The sequence below is a fragment of the Alosa sapidissima genome, chromosome 16 (genome assembly GCF_018492685.1).
Source record: "Alosa sapidissima isolate fAloSap1 chromosome 16, fAloSap1.pri, whole genome shotgun sequence".
In the NCBI taxonomy this organism is placed as follows: Eukaryota; Metazoa; Chordata; class Actinopteri; order Clupeiformes; family Clupeidae; genus Alosa; species Alosa sapidissima.
This window is the reverse complement of record NC_055972.1, coordinates 1763366-1787346: the sequence shown is the minus strand read 5'-3', so window position 1 is coordinate 1787346 and position 23981 is coordinate 1763366. Positions and strand designations below refer to the sequence as shown.

The 23981-nt window shown below is 47.1% G+C and overlaps 2 protein-coding genes and 1 long non-coding RNA gene across 5 annotated transcripts; 2 read left to right on the top strand and 1 right to left on the bottom strand.

Annotated features, from left to right (window-relative positions):
• Positions 1-7: 7 nt before the first annotated feature.
• Positions 8-3639, top strand: LOC121685266 (coiled-coil domain-containing protein 18-like). Its single transcript, XM_042065702.1, has one exon. The coding sequence runs from the start codon at positions 328-330 to the stop codon at positions 2626-2628; it is 2301 nt and encodes a 766-aa protein (XP_041921636.1). The 5' UTR covers positions 8-327; the 3' UTR covers positions 2629-3639.
• A 1398-nt stretch (positions 3640-5037) lies between these two features.
• On the top strand, positions 5038-21244 carry ncoa4 (nuclear receptor coactivator 4). Of its 3 annotated transcripts, none has more exons than XM_042065710.1 (10): positions 5038-5152; positions 10673-10796; positions 12203-12343; positions 13060-13151; positions 14819-14927; positions 17173-17259; positions 17499-17633; positions 18136-19224; positions 19748-19840; positions 20044-21244. In XM_042065710.1, the coding sequence occupies exons 1-10, from the start codon at positions 5115-5117 to the stop codon at positions 20047-20049; spliced, it is 1914 nt and encodes a 637-aa protein (XP_041921644.1). In that variant the 5' UTR covers positions 5038-5114; the 3' UTR covers positions 20050-21244. The 3 variants fall into 3 exon arrangements, 2 of the variants coding, with proteins under 2 accessions (XP_041921644.1, XP_041921643.1); XM_042065709.1 differs by lacking the exon at positions 5038-5152 and adding an exon at positions 6417-6573; XR_006023308.1 differs by lacking the exon at positions 5038-5152 and having other exon boundaries at positions 10653-10796; positions 20044-20248; positions 20316-21244.
• A 211-nt stretch (positions 21245-21455) lies between these two features.
• On the bottom strand, positions 21456-21747 carry LOC121685276. The gene is made up of 2 exons (XR_006023314.1): positions 21708-21747; positions 21456-21675 (listed from the first exon to the last, which is right to left on the bottom strand). It is a non-coding gene; the product is annotated as an uncharacterized LOC121685276 (long non-coding RNA).
• Positions 21748-23981: the final 2234 nt, after the last annotated feature.

Here is a 23981-nt window from a genome sequence, read left to right as displayed (position 1 = left end):
TCTTCTTCTTCTTCTTCTTCTTCTTCTTCTGCTGTTGGCGGTTGGTAAACAACTCTGTCGGGTACCACAGGTGTCAGTGAGTAGCCTAACGCTAGTTACTGTTGGTCCATTACATTTGTAGAAGTTACCGTTATGAAAAAACTCACTCTAATGTGAATCTACGCGATTTTCTCAGCAAGCTCACCGACTTGACAGAAACGTTGGTATTGTAGGCTACATAACTTCGTGAATTTCAGTCTTTGAGGACGCGGTCGGTCGACGGAAAGCCACCGGGTCAACTAATGTGAAGGCTTGTGTGCCTGACTGCAATGATGGTTTGAGCCTACTATGAAGGAACAAACTCCAATGATGGAAACAGAGTTGGATCACCTGCAAAAAACACAGCAGTGTGGACACATTCCAGTTTACAGCAGCGGGTTAGTACAACTGGAGCAGCAACTGAAGACACTGAGATCTGAATTGGCCATTAAATCCAGTCAAACTAAACGGGCTGAGCAGCAGAGGAACCTGGCTCTGAGCAATGCAGAAAAGCTATCCATCACTTTTAAAAACTACAAGCATGAAGTTAGTGAAAAGTTGACAAAGGTCATCAAGAGTGAGAATAGGCTGAAACAGACCTTAATAGTGTGTGACCAAGAGAGAGCCGAGTTGGAGAAAAGGTGTGCTGAGCTGGAGAGCGAAAAAGGTGAAACGCATCAAACGATCCGTCATCTGAAGGAGAGATGTGAGGGCGCTGAAGCACAGAAAACGGAATGCAGTTTGCTCCAGAGCCAGCTACGGGACGCTGAACTGGAAATGCACAAGATGAAGATGGAGCTAAATCAACAGCAGGAAGAGCTGCGAGGCTTTAAGAAGGAACAACAGCATTTGAACCAAGTCATTGCCAGCCAGGAGAGACATCTGGCTGAGCAGCAGAGGGAGATTCATCAGAAAGTTCTGGAGCTACGCAGCCTGGAAGAAATTCTCCATCTTTTACATCTGAGAGAAGGAACAGACAAAGGCCTTTGTGCAAACCCCTGCCTCATCATCTCTCCCCCAGGTCTAACCAGCGACCAAGTCCGTTTAAAAACAGGGGAGTGCTACCAGCAACTGCTGTCTGTGCTGCAGCGCTTGACTCAAGAGAGAAATCAGCAGGCGGAACAGCAGAGAGAACTCCATGAACAACTGGAGTCAGCACAGAAGCAGTTGAGTTCCATGGAGACTACGCTTGCCCAACGGGCTAACCACTACCAGAACCTCCATGCTCAGTTATTGGACAGAGCCTCGCAGAGCGCAGCCTTAGAAACAGAGCTGAAGAAGATGAAATCGTGTCTGGTGACTCTACGGAAACAGTTGTTGGAGAAGAGCTCGGCTTACTCCCAAGCGACGATGAGGAACTGCCAGTTAGAGCAGCAGCTTCAGGATCAGAATAATGAAATGAAACGGTGCAAGACTGTCCTTGACCATAAACAGAGGGAGTTTAAACAAGCCCTTGAGAACATCCAGAAACTTCACGCTGAAGTGAGGAAGGAACACATGGACAAGATAGACATGCTGCAGTGTTCACTGGAGGGAAAGCAGAAGGAGATCAAGATGCTGGAGCAAACTATAAGCCTGAGACAGAGAGAGCGAGAGGAGGCTCAGCGTGTGGCCAGCCTTTTGCAGGAGTCTCTGGACCAGCTCACACAGAGCGGCCTGGACAAAGAGCAACAGAATGAGGCGGCGCTACAGCAGTGCAAAGAAAGGGTTTTAGAGTCGGCTGCTAAGGGGAAGAGCCTGCAGGCCGAGCTCAGCTCATGCCAGGAAGAGCTAGTCCTTTGCCGTCAGAGAATTCAGGAAGCCAATCAGGAATTTCTGAAAAAGTTACAAGTGAAAAGCAACGAGGTGGCGGAGCTGCGTAAAGAGTTGGACTGCGAGCAGAGAGAGAGACACAACGAGGAGAAGGAGGCCAGTCGCCAGGCAGCACATCTCTCTCGCTCCATCACGGAGCTGAGGACTGAGATGATCAAGTGTCGGGGTGAACTCGCTGACATGGAGCTGGAGCTGCTCCAGCTAAGGAAGGACGGCAGCTCTAAAGCTTCTCAGCTCTGCCAGCTGGAGGAGGAGCTGCAGCAGACGCATTGCCAGCTAAAGAAGAAAAGTGAAGCTGTGATTCAGCTGCAGGAGGAGCTGCAGCGCAGTGAGTTGAGTGAGCGTAACTCGGCACAACGCATCGAGGTCCTGGAGGAGCAGTTGCAGGTGTTGAGGGCTGATCTTGCCAGCACGCTGGAGCATCTTCAAGAGTTGCGCAACGCCCTCCAGTGCACACGGCTCGCCTCTCAACAGCATCAGGCTGATGTGGAGAAGCTCTCCATTGAGCTCCGGGAATGCCAGAGTGAGCTGGAGCAGAGGAACCATGATGTTGTCAGCATGGACGCCGTGCTGAGGGACCACCAGCAGGAGCTGCAGCAGAGAGCGCACGTGCTGGGCCAGCTAGATGTGTTGATCTATGAACACAACTTGAAAATGGAGACCAAGGTATTATTACTACAAGAAGCCCTGGAGAAGACCGAGACAAATCTTCAAAACAAAATTCAACAGAGTCTTCCTGAAGCTGTACCAGCAGGTTGTACTTCAACCTTATTTGTTGGCTCAGGATATCAACCTTGAGAAAGCAGCTGACATCCATCATACATTGCAGTCTCCTGTGACCGTTGACCCTCGCAGACAGCAGTCTGGACTAGCTGGCACCACCAAACCCAAGGATGACACATTTGAGGCAGGACCTGAGTTGACTTCCCTCTCAAGATTATCTCTTACTCCCAATTCAGAAACAGGCTCTGCTGAACACACACACAGAAACAGGCTCTGCTGAACACACACACACACATTCAGAGAAACGGGCTCTGATGAACACACACACACACACACACACACACAGAAACAGGCTCTGCTGAACAAACACACACTCAGAGAAACAGGCTCTGATGAACACACAGAAACAGGCTCTGCTGAACACACACACACACACAGAAACAGGCTCTGCTGAACACACACACACACACACACTCAGAGAAACAGGCTCTGCTGAACATCAGATGAAATGCTTGAAATGTTTGTTTTTGCAGGTATGGTCGGCATGGGACAGTGATTGATAGAAATTGACATTTTGATACACAATGGAAATTAGGGAAAGAAATTATTTGGTGGGATGGTATGAAACATCCCTAATAAAGAGGCATTTTGTTTAAAAAAATACAGACACTCAGAGCACCCTTGCATGTGATCTTTCCTCAGGCAAATTTCTGGACCCAATAATGACACAAATGGATGCTATAGTTGTATTTTTTTGTTTGTGTGTTTGTTTGTGCAAAACAACTAAAATATCATATATGATGAAATAATCAACATGATGAAAAAGTAGGATTCAAACTAATGCACAAATTAAACAAGTAAAGTTTTATAAGATGAGTTTTTGAACGTTTTTTTATAAGATGAGTTTTTGAACGTTTTTTTATAAGATGAGTTTTTGAACGTACACTTTTCGAATGTACCTCTCACTGGAACAGACAGCACTTTGCAAGTTTCAACAACAATGTGTCTGCCTCTGGTCATGGTTCCAGTACTAAATGTGGTCTTATTTTACATTAAAGAATAAAATGATCATTTTACCACAAAACACAGAAGGTGTGTGTGTTTGTGTGATGTGTTAAAAACATTAGATTACCCCCATCTGACCAATGATGTCATTTTAGTCCTGCCATGTTGTGGTGGGTGCTGATTTACACAAGAAATAAGACCAAGCATACATGTATCACAAGAGAAAGTGACATGAACATACACAAAAACAGTCATAAAGACTTGTAACCCTGAATAAATATTGCACTGCATTTTAATTTGGTTGGTTTAACAATAGGATAGATTGATGTATAAAAGAGTTTTTAAGTCTGTTGCGATTAAAAGGAGGAATTTAAAGGCATCTGTTAGAAGGCAGAAGTTGATATTCTTTGTGTAAAACATGTGAGGAGTCAGTGGAAAAGTTTCTGGACAGCCTGAAAGGAGTATGGTACAGGTAGTCTGATAATCTTTGAACACATTTTTATTTGATTATTTTGTTTTATTTTAAACTGATAGGCTACTCAGCCACGCTGTTCTCTGAATAACTGATGTAAAAAAACAAAGAAATGATTTGGCTTCTAGCTCCAAAGGATCTCAAGCTACGGAGAAAATAAACACGCTGTTGTATCTTTTTGCAGATAAATTCTATGTTAGGGTTCCATGAGAGATTTTTGTCGATCATGACACCCAAATATTTATAGGCTGTTACTTGATTGATTTCTGAATTGTGAATCTAGGAGGAGGTTTTCCAAGGATGATTTCCTCTGTTTTCACAGTGTTAATAATGAGAGCATTTGTATCACACCACTCAACTCTGGCACAGTGTAGGGTCATCATGTAGATAGATAGATAGATAGATAGATAGATAGATAGATAGATAGATAGATACTTTATTGATCCCCAAGGGGAAATTCAAGAACGTATATATAATAACACATGCAATAAACTAAACACCCAGAACTATTCTCCATTGCAATTATAAACCTTGGTCATGCAACAGCTATTTTTTATTTGTTCAAAGTTTGAATTCATTTTGACAAACTATGGAATGCCTAAAGAAAAGGCTGCCTGTGGCCTACCAACATCAGTGAAAAAAATGAATGAAGCTTCTGATTAAAACAGCTACTATGACATCAACTATGTTAATACAGCTATACCCTGCCATGTCAAATGTTAATGAATTATTCTGTTTTATTCTATTTGAATATGCGAAATACTAGGGTTCACGGTATGGCTTTTTCTAATGATGAGGATTCAAGCTGATGATTTATGATTGCTTTCTAGTTGGGCTTCCTTGAGGGCCCCGTTTTTATCAGGCCGCTGCTTCTTTCATCCACAAGGTGGCAGCATTAATAGTGAATTCAGAGATTTAGAGCCTATCTGCCACAAATATGTTTGTGGGCGTGTCCTTTGGAAGGGAAGTAACGTCATGACGTATTTCCATTGCGTGCATTTTTCCAGTGGCGTTCCATGCTTGACATCGAACGCGCCGGGGAAATCTGCCGGTAGCTGCTGTACTTTTGAACTCCAAAAACCTGATGACATCTAAATCCAAGCTGTCACCCAAGGGGTCTAGGTAAGTGAACAAAGTTGTTGAGTAACTAAGAAATTAGTGTTATCATTTACTGTTTTATTGGTTGAAGTAACATTATTTAGCTAAGACTACCTTGCTAATAAGCTAGCTCATAGCTAACGTTAGCTAAATTAGAAGATGGTGTAGAGATGTTACAATGTAAACCATTGACTGGCCTCAAAAGATACTTCTGATGTTTGTTACTGCCTGGCAAGCTCTTTCTGACCAAAGTTTCTTAGCAAACGTTAAACCAACCTAGCAAGTTCTACGTATGCGAGGGGGATTAACGACATACGAACTTACTGCGTGTTAACAGTGGTGAAGTGTATTCAATGGCTCATTAACACATTTTGATTAATTTGTTTCCAAATGTAGCATTTCTGTGGAGGTCCACTTGTCTCTGAGGTCAGAGACATTATCTAGGTGTCATTTCTGTGGCACTATTGTGCAGATGCAAGTAGTTAGATGGATGTGACTTAATTGTTTACAGTGCCATGTAGGACTAAACTGTACGATAGAACATCCACTGCTCGAAACCAGCATGAATTGTTAAACTCCTTGAACTAGTGCTTAAAGTACCAGTTGTATTTGCACACTTACTTTGACATTAAGGCATTATTCCACATACAGGCCAACTATATGTGTCTCTTGTTGGTGGCATTTGATTCATACAGCTTAATGGTTTACTATGTTGGCCCTGGGCTAGGTTTTCTAGTGAAATGTGCACAGATCCATTTACTCAGCTGAGTAGTTGCTGGTTGATGTATGTTAGTAACCCACACATGTGTCAGTGATGGGGGAAGTATGTGCCAGCATCAACACATTTATGACAAGTTGTCCTGTGCTGTGGATGAGCAAAATGACGTTGGCTATCTGCTCTTTAAAGGTTGTATATCGTGTGTTATAACACAGTGGTGGTTTGCAATGTCTCAATAATAGCCGTCACTGTCTATTGTTGGTTGAATCATTTGACCAGGTAGCTGTCCATCTCTGCGAACTGATCAGATCTATTTCAGATGGCACACATTCAGTAGTCAGCTCAGCACGAAAAAGCCTTTGTGATAGTCTAGATAATAGCTATCGCAGAGAAAGGAACTTGTTAGCGGTATTGAAGAAATTGTCTGAGCCTGTTTTAATTGGAAAGACAGCCGCTCTTCTTGGTAAGAGTGCTACCCAGCCGGTCCTTCGCAGATTCCCCCGCAGCGGCCCCACCTCCCGCATATGGTGTGTACGTGCGGAATGCGATAGCGATGGTGGAGGCGGCTGGGCTGCGTCACTGCTGATGACGTCGCAGTCAGCCGAGGGTTGTCGATAGATAAAATCATGAAAGCAAACATCTAATGCTCTGTGTTTTTTATGAAGAGGAAGCCTACCCAACAGGACGCACAGTATTCTCTGAACTTAGATACTTACAACAAGACGAGGTAGGACAAAATACACACTTTTATTCCCCGTCAAAAGTGCTGTTTGTAGCTAGCAAGCTAGTGTCATGTCCACCATTTTATCAGCTGGGCTTGCACAACAGCAGGGAGAGCTATGCTAACAAAATACCGCATTCAAGGACAGTAGTTCAAACATTCATATAGTGACATTCTTACATACACAAAAGTATTGATGGCAGTAACGCGAGTCAATCCTTCATTTTCACACCATAATTACCTGGTTATTCTGAAAGAACTCGACCGGCTGAGTTTGTCAGGGGACTTGAGCTAACTAGCTAGTTGGTGGTAGCATTTCAACAAAGGTGCTGCAGCTAAGAGTATGCAGTTGTTTTCTCTTACCTGCAAACTCTTCAAATACTGTTGCACGTATGAAGAGAATGTTTGCTTTGTATCTTTTATGTTTTGTCAGTAGTGCACCATGGGTTTTGTTTTCTGAACATAACTGTACTTTCAAGGTCAGGAAAGAAAGTAGTGTGGAATTTTGCTCGATTAGGGATCTACTGAGTGAAGCTTCCCCTTATTGTACAAGTCGTCTTTTTTACAAGTCGTCTATTTTGGCTTAATTGAATTTTGACAGATCTAGTTTCCAAGCCCAGTGGCCGGTATCGCCAAAAGCAGCCTGCTCCGGCAGGACTTATCTTCCGTGATAAGTCGTATCAACCGTAACAGCTTCAGTGCTGTAGGGTATACCACGAATCTCGATTAGTGGGTTAGCGAGGTATGTTGCGCTCAAAGCCAGGGTATGCTGTGACACGAAAGTGGATCTGTTTTAGTATCTTACAGGTGGAGCTCCGCCTCTACTAACATTTTGGATCTCGAATGCGCTTTAATAGTGCTGTGCGTGCAAATATCCCACTATGGACGTGCATACCATACAACAACTGATGACAATTGATTTATTTGATGTTATAGGTTAGACACAAAAAATGCGGAAATAATTGTTTTTAATATAGGCGGTCTTGTGCGTCTCCAAGTTTCACGATTGGCCAACGTCATCCCAACACCGAGAACGCACACAGATCTGAGCTGAAAGCCTAGTTTGACAAATATATCACATAACTGCTATCTTAGTATCACTTAACGCCCTGAGTCAAGGCTTTGTCAAGCCTCGATATGTCTACATAGCCTAGATATGTTTAACGTGCTTCGTAGTATACCCCACTGGTCGTATGTTTGCCATTTAGGTTGGGAGCCATACTTCAAACATTTTCTGTCTGCTTTTGGTTGCATATACGGCCTAAGAACATGTCCACATAACACCTGAGGGTCTTCAACTGACCTTTGCGTTATAATAACCTGAACTATTGATTGCTCAAGTAAAAAGGGCAAGTGCCCTTAACTTCCTCAGTTGTTGGTTGGGAAATGATTCTGCAAGGGTTTGTTTGTTGTGCAAACTGTACTGAAAGATTTTCAATCAGAAAGATTCAGCCTATATTACTGATAATCCAAGATTCAGCCTATATTACTGTTAATCCATTCCAAGGTATATAGTGGTCGTTTTCCCTATGTGTTGTTCTTTGTGTTTCATTTTATTTTACTCAATAATAAAATGAAAATACAGTATATATGTGAAGGCTATAACTAAGTGGTAGCAGTTTTAGAGAAACCTGTGCAGGTTGTTCTCATATGCGCCCCATTGTCCTGTGTGAGGGAGGGCCACGACTGGACTGATTATTTCCCCCTGGGGGCCTCCGACTGGACATCTGATCCTTTGTACAGTCCAGTTGGACTGTGTCAGCAGTAATCTTTGGGGCAAAGTTTGCCTCATAAGTACACGCTGTGCACTGTGAACCCTGTCCCCATCTGCTAATCGGTGTGGGTCTATGTTCTCATAGCGTTGGGAATATGTTGGGTTTATGTTCTCATAGCGTTGGGAATATGTTGGGTTTATTTTCTCATAGCGTTGGGAATATGTTGGGTCTATGTTCTCATAGCGTTGGGAATATGTTGGGTTTATGTTCTCATAGCATTTTGAATATTCACACCAAAGCTAATGTCGGGTATTGAGCAAACTCACGGTTTAGCCGTCCTGTGTTTCAGGATGAAAAGGGCTCAGACGTGGCTGTGTGTGTGTTTTGTCATGGGAGGATTCTGGGCTCAGTGTCTGGTCAGAGTGATCACTTCAGAGAGCATTGCCGCATACCTGACAGGAACACAAGTGGTTATTGTGCACAGCGAGGCCACTAACGTCAGTACTCCCCACCGGACCTGTGTGTGTGACCTCAGTGTTCCCCAGTGGACAAAAGTTTTATGTTGCAGAGCCTCAGACCTCACTATGACGGAAGATGAGTATTTAGTGTGTGTGTGGTGTGTGTGTGTGTGGTGTGTGTGTGTGTGGTGTGTGTGTGTGTAGTGTGGGGGTGTGTGTGTGTGTGTAGTGGGGGTGTGTGTGTGATATTCAGGGCTTTTGTGGTCAGAATGAGTTGCAAACACACAAAAACAAATCAGAACCCGATCAGCTGGACCGAACAATCCGCTCTAATCAGCTGTATGCTGCAGAGTACAGGAGCCAGCCAGTTATGCTGCCAGCTCTTAGCCTCTGTGTGCGTGCGTGTGTGTGTGTGCGTGTGTGCAGACAGAAGGGCAACCCCAGGGTTGGCATGTGAGTGGAGAGGTATGACTGGCCTGTTCTCTAAATGCCCCCTCAGCTGGGTATAGTTGCAGGTCTCCTGCCCCCTCAGCTGGGTATAGTTGCAGGTCTCCTGCCCCCTCAGCTGGGTATAGTTGCAGGTCTCCTGCCCCCTCAGCTGGGTATAGTTGCAGGTCTCCTGCCCCCTCAGCTGGGTATAGTTGCAGGTCTCCTGCCCCCTCAGCTGGGTATAGTTGCAGGTCTCCTGCCCCCTCAGCTGGGTATAGTTGCAGGTCTCCTGCCCCCTCAGCTGGGTATAGTTGCCTTCGTGGAAATCGGTCTCCTGTGCGGATGTGGCTGCTGCTGTAACAGGGACGTGCTGGGAGCGTGAGATTTATGGTGTGTGTGTGTGTGTGTGTGTGTGTGCACGCGCGGGACGTGCTGGGAGCGTGAGATTTATGGTGTGTGTGTGTGTGTGTGCACGCGCGGGACGTGCTGGGAGCGTGAGATTTATGGTGTGTGTGTGTGTGTGTGTGTGTGTGTGTGTGTGTGTGTGTGTGTGTGTGTGTGTGTGTGTGTGTGCACGCGCCTCTGAAACTCTGGCAGGCACTCACACGCCAGAGCGCAGCTGCATTCATCGTCCTCTGACCTTGTTGATGATGGCTGCTAAATAACAGAGCAGGAACCTGAAACTGAAATCTAAAATTTCAATTGGGATGAATAAAGTCTCTCTCGCTCTCTCGCTCTCTCGCTCTCTCTCTCTCTCTCTCTCTCTCTCTCTCTCTCTCTCGTTGGCTGGGGGCTGTTCTGGAGTCGGTGCTCTTGCCCTGTCTCTATGAAAGTGCAGCGGAGAGCCTTTGCGTGTTTCACAGGAAAAGGAAGTGAAATACAGCTGCTGGCTTGAGGCGCCAAATCTCCCTCCGTTCATGAGTTTCCTTGACGGGAAAGACGAGCCCTCTGTTGGCCAAAAGGGCTGAGGCCGGAGGCCACATGCGCTAAACTGCCACCTGCTCTATGGAAAGTTCCAGAAGATGAATAGAACAGAATAAAAGTCCCCATTCTGACAGAAAGAACCCTCGCCTCCTTTGTGCTTCTAAAAGAAGAAGTTTGGAGAGAAAGATTTGGGTTGTTTTGAAAATTCCAAATACAGTGGTAGCACGTGAACACAGTCACACAAACACACACACACACACACACACTGAATTTAGTCCTGGAGCTTTGGTTGCTGTAAAATGTGGTATTTAAATGATTCTGTGCAATATCTCACTGGATCTTTCTCTCGCTGTACGTGTGTGTGTGTACGTGTGTACGTGTGTGCGTGTGTGTGTGTGTGCGTGTGTGTGTGTGCGTGTGCGTGTGTGCGTGTGCGTGTGTGTGTGTGTGTGTGTGCGTGTGTGCGTGTGCGTGTGTGCGTGTGTGTGTGTGTGTGTGTGCGCGTGTGTGCGTGTGTGTACGTGCGTGTGTGCGTGTGTGTACGTGCGTGCGTGTGCGTGTGCGTGTGTGTGTGTGTAGGATGCCTGGTGAGGAGAGGGAGAAGAGTGCACTGAAGCAGTGTACACAGGCTCGTGCCCAGCTGGAGGAGGCAATAGCTGGAGTCATGAAGGCTGAGACTCAGCTCCGGGACAACTCCAGAGAGGTACACACACACATACTCAGCTCAGCTCCGGGACAACTCCAGAGAGGTGTACACACACACACACACACACACACACACACACACACACACACTCAGCTCAGCTCTGGGACAACTCCAGAGAGGTACACACACACACACACTCAGCTCAGCTCTGGGACAACTCCAGAGAGGTACACACACACACACACACACACACACACATACTCAGCTCAGCTCCGGCACAACTCCAGAGAGGTGAACACACACACACACCAAAGAGGAAAGGTAACACATCTAGCTGTTGTTGTTAAGGCTTAGGCTTTAGTCAGACATAACCTGCCCAAGTGTACACACACACACACTTCTGTCATGTCTCACATACACACTTGAAAACATATTTCCACACACACACCACCCACTAAGAAGGTATGTGTGGCCTGTGTCAGCACATGCAGATTTATGTTGGTGTTGTTCCAGGGCAAAGTATGTCGGAGTATGTAATGCTCTATAGTTTACCATTTGTGAGTTGAGGGTTATTTTGAAGTCTCAGTTTTACACCAAACGTGAGTGATAAACCACGCTGACGCCGCGTCTATTCAGAGCGCTTTATTGTGTGTGTGTGTGTGTGTGTGTGTGTGTGTGTGTGTGTGTGTGTGTGTGTGTGTTTTTTACAGTAGCTCTTTGCCTAATCTCCCCATCTTTATGGGAGAACAATAGCAGCTTTTCAGCCCAAACCTAAAGCATGATGAGACACTCTCGTGGTGCGCAACAGGTGCCCATTACCACCCCACACCCTTTATGTGACATGCCCACAGCGGTCGGTGTGTGTGTGTGTGTGCGCGCCCATTACCATCCCACACCCTTTATGTGAGATGCCCACAGCGGTGTGTGTGTGTGTGTGCGTGCGTGCGTGCGTGCCCATTACTATCCCACGCCCTTTATGTGACATGCCCACAGCAGTGTGTGTGTTTGGGGGGGGCTGCTGTTGACCTTGGCAGAGTTTATAATTATTATTGCTGTGGGTGGTTGTGGGCCAGTGGGTGTGGAGATAGAAGGGTGGAGATGTCCTCTCCGGGATATATAGAGACACAGAGATGTGAGGACTCAGAGAGCAGGTCATCCGTCTGCTGGACACTACTCTGCCCTTAACCTTCTCTGCAAGCCAAGGACTAGCCGGAGAAACACACACACACTTTATCTGTGTCAGGACACACACAGTCTCAACAGGTAACGGGTAAAAGCAGCTTTGAAGAAAGGTTGCTTCAGGCATTAAATGTAGGGATTGTTTTTCTAAGTGTGTGTGTGTTCTTTGTAACTAAGACATTAATAACCTGCTCAGACTGAAATCAATCAGGGTCAAGTAGTCTGCTGTGTTTGTGTGTGTGTGTGTTTTCTCATCTCTCTCTCTCTCCTCCCTCCCTCCCCAGGTGAAGTGTCAGCTGCACACCTGCATCAGTCGTCACCTGGAGTACCTGCGCTCTCGTGAGGTGTGGCTGAGAGAGCAGATCGACCTGGTGGAGCAACTCAAGGCCGAGGGACTGCAGAACCAGCTACAGCAACTCTACTGGGTCAGTCACACGCACACGCACACACACACTACACACGCACGCTACACTACACTACACAGCACATTAGTGTTTATGCTGTAACTCAGGCATTGGGCAGTGTAATGCACTGAGGTCTTCACTCCAGATCTGTCATGATCGATTAGTCAGGTCTGCTACCTACCTGCCCACCCTAGACAGCACAACAGCTCATGATCTAGTTTCATTGCAGTGTGTGTGTGTGGTGTCTGTCTGGGCGATTCTAAAGGGGAACTGTGCATTACTGGTGTCCAGACATTGTTTATGGTGTGGCCCTGCGGTGGGGAAAAGAATGTTTCTGAAAATCACCCCAAAATATCATTAGTGGTCACTTGGAATCACCATCACGGCTCTCACATCTTTATTTCTCTCCTGGTTTTGTGTGTGTGCGTGGGTGTCTGTTTGTGTGATTCATTTACCGTGTTGCACACTGTGTGTGTGTTTGTGTGTGTGTGAGTCTGTCTGCATGTTGAGGGTGTCCCACTAATGTGTGTGTGTCTGATGTCCTCCTGCAGCTTCGGTGTGTGTGTGTGTGTGTGTGTGTGTGTGTGTGTGTGTGTGTTGAGGGTGTCCCACTAATGTGTGTGTGTCTGATGTCCTCCTGCAGCTTCGGTGTGTGTGTGTGTGTGTGTGTGTGTGTGTGTGTGTGTGTGTGTTGAGGGTGTCCCACTAATGTGTGTGTGTCTGATGTCCTCCTGCAGCTTCGGGGGCAGTTTGACATCCTGATCCACCAGCTGGAGAACTCTCACAACAACCACGACCTGGCCAACCAGCTCACCAGCTGCCTGGAGAAGTAAGTATGTGTGTGTGTGTGTGTGTGTGTTAGGGGTGGGCGATATGGACAAAAAATATATCTCGATATTTTTCGTGATTTTGACGATAACGATAATTAGTCGATATCCTTTAAAAACATTTTTGTGAAAGTCTGAGCCACTTTACAGCTCATTATTTATGAAGAGCATCAATACAATAATAACCATTAACCTAACCTGTGACTTTTTAACCAAATCAACCAATGCATTGTCACTCTGACACATTTCCAATTCTGCCCCCACTTGTGTGTGTGGCAATGACATGGTCTAGCCAGCTACATTAGAGAAGATGACTAGGCCTAACAATTTCTCAAGAGAAAGTCTGAAGCTGAAGTTCCTTTCAAAACATAGGATTCACTGTAAAACTAAGCAGACCAACAGAGTACGTGTTGATCTCGCTACACAAAATAAACATTAGACCTGCGTGTGACAACGTGGACCCACTAGGGATCATGTGACACTTGCTCTGCTGCAACCAGGGGATTCTCTCGCATACACCTCCTGGATTTAGTGAACGTATGGGGTTTCAATGCGTGATTTCGAGTGTTTTTTCCCCATAAGTTATTTAAATACTCGATAATGTAAATTTGCACATCGGTAAAACAACAATCACAATATTATCGCAGACGATATATATTGCCCACCCCTAGTGTGTGTGTGTGTGTGAAGGGAAGGGGGTCACATGTTTGTTTGGGAGAGGGTGTGTGTGTGTGTGTGTGTGTGCGCGCGCGCCTGAAGGGAAGGGGGTCACATGTTTGTGTGTGCATGTCTGACTGTGTGTGTGTGGGGGAGAGGGTGTGTGTGTGTGGGGGGGGGGGGGGGGGGGGGAGAGGATGTGTGTGTGTGTGTGTGTGTGTGTGTGTGTGAGAGAGAGCTGGAGTCATCAGTGTAAATGACTGTTTTGAGGCTGCAGGCTGAGTGATGAATAGAGGCTGTGTGTGTGGCTTCTCTAATCTCAGGACTCTGTGTGTGTGTGGGGGGGGGGGGGGGGGGGGGGGTAGGCTCTCTGCCTGTCTTTTGTGATAATGGCCTACAATGATGACCACCCTGCTAAGGAACCCGTGTGTGTGTGTATGGGTATCCGATTGGCCCAGCTGAGGGTAGTGTGTGTATGGGTATCCGATTGGCCCAGCTGAGGGTAGTGTGTGTATGGGTATCCGATTGGCCCAGCTGAGGGTAGTGTGTGTGTGTGTGTGTAGGTATTCGGGTGGGGGTGTGCTAGTTCTGATTGGACCAACAGGAATAGTCAGGATGGGAAATCCTGTGTGTGGACAAGCTTGCGTGTGTGTGTGCGTCCCAGCGGCTCAGTATGTGTGTGTGTGTGGACAAGCTTGCGTGTGTGTGTGTGCGTCCCAGCGGCTCAGTAGCTCTGAATGGCTCTGTCCACGATGGTTTGATAATGGAGGTGATTCTGTTAGTGATGTCTAGTGTTGTGTGTGAGTGAGTGTGTATGAGTGTGATTGTGAGTGTTTGTGTATGAGTGTGTGTGAGTGTTTCATGCCATAATAATGGGCTTGTTTGTGTGTGTGTGTTCTATGGCAGTATTGATGAAGATGTGTGCACGTGCACAAGTGTTTTTTAGTAGTCCTTTACTAACAGAGGTGTGTGTGTGTGTGTGTGTGTGTGACCTGTGCGTGCGTGTGTGTAGGTTGTCCTCTTTAAACCTGAGTCCTGAGGAGACCCCTGAGATGAGTTTCCAGGCGGATGCTCGCACTCTGCGCCAGGCCATCACCTCCTTTGGCACCATCAACACACAGGTGAGAAACACACACATGCACACAGGCGAGACACACACATAAACATATACACACACATACACACAGGTGAGACATACACAAACACACAAACATATATACACACACACACACACACACACACAGGTGAGAAACACACACATGCACACAGGCGAGACACACACACACACATAAACATATACACACACATACACACAGGTGAGACATACACAAACACATAAACATATATACACACACACACACAGGTGAGAAACACACACATGCACACAGGCGAGACACACACACACACAAACATATACACACACACACACACAAGTGAGACACACACACACACAGATGAGACACACATACACACAGGTGAGACACACACATACACACATAAACACACACACACACAGATGAGACCCACACATACACACAGGTGAGACACACATATACACACACACACATAAACACACACACACACAGACACACACACAGGTGACACACACACACAGTCAAGTCAAGTCAAGTCAAGTTTATTTATATAGCACATTTCATACACAGAGGTCATTCAATGTGCTTTACATAAACAAAACCAAACGATAATAACAAATAAAAGCATAGAAGGGCAATATAGTCAAAGAATAGTTAAAAGGTAAAGATCATAATAAAAGGAAAACATAAAACACAAGGTAAAATCATTTAAAAATAAAGAATAATTAGTAAGCAAAAACAAAGGCAAAAGTAGTAAAAAAAAGTAATAAAAGACAAAGTAGAATAATTATCGAGGCAGATTCAGAATTTGTAACTCGGCACAGTTAGCAGAAAGCGTCTGAGAACAGTTTGGTCTTAAGTCTAGATTTAAAACTGGCTACAGTTGGGGCCTTTTTAATGTCATCCGAAAGTTGGTTCCACAGCTGAGCCGCATAGCAGCTAAAAGCTGCTTCACCATGTTTAGTTCTAACTGTAGGTTTTACTAGCAGGTTTTTCACCTGGGACCTGAGAGGACGAGAAGGTGTGTACTGCTGAAGCATGTCTGACAAGTATTTAGGTCCTGCTCCATTTACTGATTTATAAACAAGCAATAGTGCTTTAAAGTCAATTCTGTGACTTACTGGAAGCCAGTGCAAGGACTTAAGAATTGGAGTAATGTGGTCAGTTCTTTTAGTTTTTGTTAGAGTCCTAGCTGCTGCATTTTGTATCACCTGAAGCTGTTTAATAGTCTTTTTAGGAAGGCCTGTGAACAGTCCATTGCAGTAATCAACCCTGCTGGAGATAAATGCATGAATGAGTTTTTCTAAGTCATGTTTTGACATCAGCCCTCTGAGTTTGACAATATTTTTGAGGTGGTAAAAAGCTGATTTAGTTATCGCTTTCATGTGGCTGTTGAAATTTAGATCACTGTCAATTAATACACCAAGATTTTTAACAGTATCCTTTGCCTTCAACCCTTTTGTGTCAAGGAGAGTGGCAACCCTAAGTCTTTCCTCATTTTTACCAAATATAATTACTTCAGTTTTTTCTTTGTTCAGCTGAAGAAAATTTTGAGACATCCAGGTGTTGATTTGTTCTATACACTGACACATAGATTCAAGAGGACCATAGTTGTTTGGTGATAGAGCTAAGTACATTTGTGTGTCATCTGCATAGCTATGATATGAAATCAAATTATTTTGAATGATTTGTCCAAGTGGGAGCATATAGAGGTTGAATAATAGTGGCCCCAAGATCGACCCCTGGGGAACACCACAGGTCAAGGACGTTGGTGTTGAGGTACAGTTTCCGATGGCAACAAAGAAGCTCCTTTCTTGTAGATATGATTTTAGCCAACTGATAACTATGCCTGTAAATCCAACCCAGTGTTCTAGTCTGTGTAGTAAAATATTGTGATCAACAGTGTCAAATGCTGCACTAAGGTCCAGTAGCATTAGGACTGATGTTTTACCTGAATCTGTGTTGAGGCGTATGTCATTGGAAACTTTAATGAGAGCTGTTTCAGTGCTGTGATTTGCCTGAAAACCAGACTGAAAGTAATCAAAATACCCATTTGATGTTAGGAAGGTGGTTTGACTCTTTGTGTGACACACAGGTCACACAAAGAGTCAAATCCTGCTAGCTCGTAGACCAGTAGGCTAATCAGTCTCTCTCTCTCTCTCTCTCTCTCTCTCTCTCTCTCTCTCTCTCTCTCTCTCTCTCTCTCTCTCTCTCTCTCTCTCTCTCTCGCTCGCTCCCGCTCTCTCTCTCTCTCTCTCTCTCTCTCTCTCAGGAGGTCTCAGCCGTCTCCTCTCCCTGGTCCAGCTCTATTGAGAGACCCTGGCTACAGCAGAACTGCCCCGTTGCTGCCAAGAAGCAGGTGCGCAGTGAGCTTAACACACACACACACGCTTGCTCCTGGTTCTTGAATTTCCCCTTGGGGATCAATAAAGTATCTATCTGGTGTAGCTGCCATGGCAGTCTGTGCTTGTCTGTAAACAATAGTATGTTGATATATATATATATATATATATATATATATACACACACGTGCATGGGCTTGCTCCTGGTGCCATGGCAGTCTGTGCTTGTCTGTAACCTGACTGGTTTTCCCCACAGAAGATGGAGTCGGATTGCAGCACCCCTCTGGCTGACTGGCTCCTGGGAAACAGGCCAGTAACAAGTGCTCCTATTGGACACCATTTCAGCAAAAACACCCAGGATTGGCTGATTGCCCCCAAGGAGCAGCCCCAGGTGAGATTGGATTGGGCCCTCCCTAGCTGTGTGAAGCCCTGTAGGGTTCCCCTGTAGAGAGACCCAAGAGCCGCACGCACGCTCACGCTCACACGCACACGCACACGCAGATTCTTGTGCTCACACAGCCTTGTGGCATTCAGGTGACTTTGCTGATGCAGGTTATTGTACTCATCACAAAGCACTCTGACGTGGTCACACACACGGAGCAGGTCACACACACGGAACAGGTTTGGGAAATCCAGAGCAGGAAATGCCAGCTGGGGCAGGCGGCTCAGGGAATGAGGAAGTTACACACACACACACACACACACACACACACACACACACACACACACACACACTCGGCTCAATATGACCCCTCTGCTGCAGCACAATGCTGGGAGGACTCCAGTCCTGTTCAGTCTGAATACGTGTTTGGACACCAGTTTTCAGAGGTGGAACTGCGTTGAGTGTAGTTGTTTGTTCTGATGGCCTTTTTGTCCCCGACTTGTCTCCGTAGCTGCCCGTGGTTCCGCTGACTACCTTCGACTTCCAGAGGGCCTGGGGCCAGCTGAAGGACCTGGAGGCGTGGCTTCTGCGCGAGAAGTCACCAATGAGAGAGCGCGCTAACAGCAGCTGTTCAAGCTCCGCCTCCAACTCCACCTTCTCCATCGAGAAGATCGACGAGTCCGACTTCCTGCTGACCGAGGACGAGTCCGAGGCCGAGATGGCGGAGGCACCGGGGGAGGGCTCCGAGGAGCTGGCCGACTGGCTGGTCATGGCCGCCCCTGAGGCCGTGGGCGCCGGCGCGAGCGACGCTGACCGCTGGAAGGCCGTGTTCAAGCCCTTCCAGGAGGGCTTCTCGTCCAGCGAGTGGCTCCCAGGCTCTGCCTCCAGCTGCGGCTCGTGCTGCGGAGGCTCCGTGGCCACGCCCACCTTCGAGATCGAGAACCTGGGCAACCTCAAGTGCCTGAAGACGCCGCCGTCGCCCGGCAACGCCACCCCCGCCACCACCCCCTCCGTCATGCCCACCTCCCCCCCGGCGGGCGCCGTGGAGCTGTGGCTGCAGCGGGCATCCAGTGGCCAGGTGGAGCAGGCGTGCCGTGCCAACGAGCCCTGCGCCACCTTCGCCCAGTGCGTGTGCGAGGACAACTGCGGCCGCGGGGCGCTGGCCAGCTGGCTGCTGAAGCAGGAGGGCCGAGACAAGAACGGAGTGCCCACCGCCGAGCCCGCGCGCGCTGCCCTCTACCCGCACCAGCAGCAGCAGCGCAAGGTCCACGCCATCCTGGAGGCCTGGCTGCACCCGGGCAGGAGCGCCAAGACCACAGCGTCCACCCCCACGCCCACCTCCCTCTCTGCCTGGGTGTGCCCACGCGACCCCTCCCCGGCCCCCTCGTCCACGTCCAGTCAGGAGGAGAAGGGCAGTCGCGAGGAGCGCAGCTCGCTCTTCAAAGCGCCCGACACAGAGAGCCCCTTCCACACGCCACTGAAGCCCGAGTCCTGGGTGCTGACCCCGACGCCCGCCCCACAGACCCAGGACAAACCCAGCAGCACGGACACGGACACGGAGGAGGACAAGTGGCTCTTACGCAAGAGGGCTCAGGCTCAGGTCAGTGACCAGCACTCTACTGCTATGCTAACACTGCTATGCTAACACTGCTATGCACAGGGCATCTACTCTACTGCTGCTAACACTGCTATGCTAACACTGCTATGGACAGGGCATCTACTCTACTGCTGCTAACACTGCTATGGACAGGGCATCTAATCTACTGCTGCTAACACTGCTATGGACAGGGCATCTACTCTACTGCTGCTAACACTGCTATGGACAGGGGATTTACTCTTGTCAAAGTCAAAGTCTGCTTTATTGTCAATTTCTTCACATGTCAAGACATACAAAGAGATCAAAATTACGTTTCCCACTATCCCACGGTGAAGACAAGACATATTTTACCAATTAGGTCCACAGACAAACATAACATTCAAGTAAACAATATAAAAGGGTTTGTGTGTGTGTGTGTGTGATTTGATGGGTTTTTGTGTGTGTGTGTGTGTGTGTGATGAGTAAATGGGTTTGTGTGTGTGTGTGATGAGTTAATGGGTGTGTGTTTTGGTTTCCGTGTGTCCAGGAACGCCTGGTCCTGCCGACAGTATGTGACCTGTTCTCCTGTATGAAGCTTAGCGGAGACAAAGAGAAATGGCTTCACACAGCACCTATACAGGTGAGTGACCTCACGCACGCACGCACGCACGCACTCACACACACATAAGTATGCAGATCTCTCTGGCCTGTTCTCCATGTAAAAAGTGGAAATGTCCATTTTCTGTTCCGTTGTGATGGTTTGTGTTGTTTGTGATGGTATGAGTTGTGAGAGGAAAGTGGTATTGTACTGACGCGTTGTTTGTGTCTCTCTTTGCCCTGCAGATGTGAACGCATCAGATGAGCTTCTGACTTGTTTGGATTTTGGAATTCCTCTTCTCTCTTCTAGAGGAGCCGCTGAGTTGCACAGACGCACCACCAATCCGCCATCTTGTCTGCCCACCCCTCGCCCCACTGCTGTGTGTGTGTGTGTGTGTGTGTGTGTGGGGGGGGTGTATTCCCACTTCCTCCTGCCACCTCTCCAGGCCCAGTCTGCCACCTCTCCAGGCCCAGTCTGCCACCTCTCCAGGCCCAGTCTGCCACCTCTCCAGGCCCAGTCTGCCACCTCTCCAGGCCCAGTCTGCCACCTCTCCAGGCCCAGTCTGCCATTGGGTCAAGACTGTGGGACTGCCCATCTGAAATCTGAACATGCCAACCTGTTGCATCATGGGAATTCTGCCTCCCCTGTTCTCTCTGCCACGTGTTCTGTGTCCATTATCATCATTATCATCATTATTATTATTATTCTGTTTTTGTTTCTTCCTGTCTTAGTTTGTTGTTTAGTTGGTGAGGTGGGAGTTTGGCTTAAGGCCCCTAACTGTCTGGCTCGTCATTAGCAGCCATGATGTTTGTGCCCCAGAACACGGCTGTCACAGAGGACCGGACCCCTCTTTTAGTTTTATGATCTTATTATATTATTATATTATTAGGGTTAAGAGGAAGGGTGACACTCTGGAACCACTGGAGAGTTGGAATGCAGGAGGGTTTTAGAACGCAGGAGGGTTTTTATGTTTCTTTTGAAGATTAATTTTAGTGTTTTTATGGAATCTAAGCCCAAACACTCATTTTGATAAGTCCAGAGAGTGCAGTATCTCTGGCAGTAGTAGTTCACAGGAGTAAGCTATTCCAGTTGCAATGCATCAAGGCTGTTGTAGCAGGTAGATAGTCGTCAAATCGGACTATATGCATTGTTAACACACACACACACACACACACACACACACACACACACACACAGCGTGCTCCCTCATATGTGCCTGTTAGTTGTCTTGTTTTGAGTGACTGATAAAAGAGCGCACATGTAATGTGTCTTTCCAGAATGGAACGCAGTCCCTCCATTCTGTCACCTTGTGTGTGTGTGTAGGCCATGTCTGTTGTTGTCCACCCCCAGCCCCTTGGTGTCCTGCTGGGCGCTGTGCTCATGGGGGATGTTAATTTCTGATGGTGCAAAATGTCCTCCACATAATCTAGTACTTATCAAATTGAACGTGTGTGTGTGTGTGTCATTAACCACTGATGTGTCAGTCTGGGCTTTCTGCTTCAACTAGAGCGCTATGACACCTGACCTTTGACCTTGAGATATTTAGGCAACTCTCTATGCACTCAGAATCTGATTGGCTTGGGGCAGTTGGACCATCCACCCTGACTCTCATTTAGGACCAGGATCAGCGACCTTTTGACCTCTGGGGTCAATTTTCATTTGAAAGCGACGACTTTAACTCAGGGCAGCGGGTCTTGTGTGCCCTTTACTCTCGGACCAGAGACGAGAAGCACGGTGTGTGTGTGTGTGTGTGTGTGTGTGTGTGTGTGTGTCCCACTGGGATGACCCCTGTGGACAGGTGTGCGAGCCCACTCCCCCAAGCCTGGTCTGTTCTGCAGTGCGGCATTAAACGCATCCGCAGGAGAGCTGCATATGAACTTATATGTGAATATATGAACTACATATGAACTCTCTCTCTCTCTCCCTCCCTCCTTTTCTTTTCTTTTAACATTGTAAAAGTCCTCCTCTCTCTTTTCTTTTAACATTGTAAAAGTCCTCCTCTCTCTTTTCTTTTAACATTGTAAAAGTCCTCCTCTCTCTTTTCTTTTAACATTGTAAAAGTCCTCCTCTCTCTCTCTCTCTCTCTCTCTCTCTCTACTCTCTTTTCTTTTCACATGGTAGCAGTTGATTTCCTGTTGATTTCTGCTTTGCACTCGTCTGTGTTCTGCCACGTGTACCATATCTATCCCATAATAAAAGCCCTCTGAACTCTGACCTCTGAAAGTGTCTGTCTGTCTGGACCTCCCCATCTCTGTTCCACTCCAGGGGCAGGAAGAAATCTGCCCATACAACTGAGCTGGGGTAGATACTGCAGAGCTGGGGTAGATACAACAGAGTTGGGGGGTAGATACTGCTGAGCTGGGTCTTGGGCCCTGGGGATAGGGGGGTCGGGGGTCAAGCGTCCAGTGGTTTGCCCAAAACAATCAGGTGTAGTCTGAACAGGTACTCAGGGCTACAAACAAAACTCTCAGGTAAAGAACTGAACTAAAACTCAGGTGTAGAGTGAGAACAGGTAAAGAACTGAACTAAAACTCGGGTGTAGAGTCAGAACAGGTACTCGGTGCTTGGCGTAGATCTGCGCACAAAGCCCACATCATGACTGGTCTAAACCTGCCCTGTTGGCTGGACCCTGTTAACTTGTACATCCTCCTGCACAAACGTGACGTTTGAGAAATATGCAGCACAGGCAGAGGAGACTGAGCTCGTGTAAACACCCCCCTTCACCATGGCAACCATGGGCAGCACTCGGCACACAAACAACATGAGGAAACGCTGTGGGCTTTCATCACACGCCGATCTCAGGGCATCAAATGTATATGTGGCCTGTCCATTAGTGTTTATACAATATTGGTCATATCACACACACACACACAACACGCACACAACAGGACTTCAGACAATCCACAAGCCAGGCTTCAGGCTACCTATATCCTGCATGTAGGTCAAACTAAAGGCTGGCCAGATCATGTGCATATATATCTCCCAGACTACGGGGTACTTGAGTTCAAGGTCGTGCCAAAGGTATGGAAACCAAATACCTGTCTTTTATGGCAGACACACAAAAAAGGCAATAAGTGAAATCTTCACATCTGTTTTGCATGCAGAGCAGCATTGCACATGGCCCAGAGCAGCATTGTATATGCAGGTATATATGGCCCAGAGCAGCATTGTATATGCAGGTATATATGGCCCAGAGCAGTATTGGGGGGGGGGGGGGGGGTTGGTTATATATTGCCCAGAGCAGTATTTGGGGGGGGGGGGGTATTGTATAACGCTTAGGGCACCTGGCCAATGATGGGGACATTCTGAGGCTTAACGTGAAAAAGCTTAAATGTGGTTTAAAGTCAGAAAACATCAATTATAATAACATTTCTCATGGGCCTGTCTTGTCATAAACACTTTTGCCCGTCACAAAAAACAAAACCGAAATCCAACGGTTATAAATGGTCGTGGAGAACGTTATGCTGCCTGCAACGTCATTCAGCGCTATATAAATAAAACGTATTATTATTATTTTATTATTATTCAGCATGACCAGTTTGGTGGGGGGTCAGTGATGGTCTGGCGAGTGGCGAGCCATATACAGGGACGCACAGACCTCTGCAGGCTCACTGACCTCTACAGGCACAGACCTCTGCAGGCTCACTGCTCTTAGCTGTCGGGATGGCATTTTCAGACCCATCGTCTGACCCTGCACTGGTGCAGTGGGCTCTGGGTTCCGCCTGGTGCACAACAATGGCCGGCCACATGTGGCGAGTGTGCAGGCAGTTCCTGGAGGATGAAGGAAGTGATACCATTGACTGTCCCCCACACTCCCCTGACTTAAGTCCAGTAGAACACCTCTGGACGTTATGTTTTACTCCATCTAACACCGCCAGGTTGCATCACAGACTGTCCAGGAGCTCAGTGATGGCCGTGTGTGTCCACATCTGGGAGCAGACCCCCCAGGACACCGTCCGCCGTCTCATCGTCAAGCATGTGGGGAATCATACAACCTACTAAGTACCATCATGAGTTGATATTTAGGCAACATGGATTTGCCTGCTGCATCATTTTTTCACTTTGAGATCTGATGTGTTTTCAAAGTGTTCCTATCATTTGTTTGCCTAAACCCCCTGGTTAAAGGGAAAGTAAATCTGCCTAAGATGTGCAAATTATAAGTGAAAGGGAATGATAATGACAG

What these genes read in the sequence shown, in the direction of transcription:
- LOC121685266 (XM_042065702.1), top strand. Translation starts at nt 328, where the DNA reads ATGAAGGAACAAACTCCAATGATGGAAACAGAGTTGGATCACCTGCAA.
- ncoa4 (XM_042065709.1), top strand. Translation starts at nt 6,506, where the DNA reads ATGAAGAGGAAGCCTACCCAACAGGACGCACAGTATTCTCTGAACTTA. An exon ending in TCCGGGACAACTCCAGAGAG is followed by an intron (nt 10,797 to 12,202) that starts GTACACACACAC and finishes CTCCCTCCCCAG; the next exon opens with GTGAAGTGTCAGCTGCACAC. An exon ending in CCCCCAAGGAGCAGCCCCAG is followed by an intron (nt 17,634 to 18,135) that starts GTGAGATTGGAT and finishes TTGTCTCCGTAG; the next exon opens with CTGCCCGTGGTTCCGCTGAC.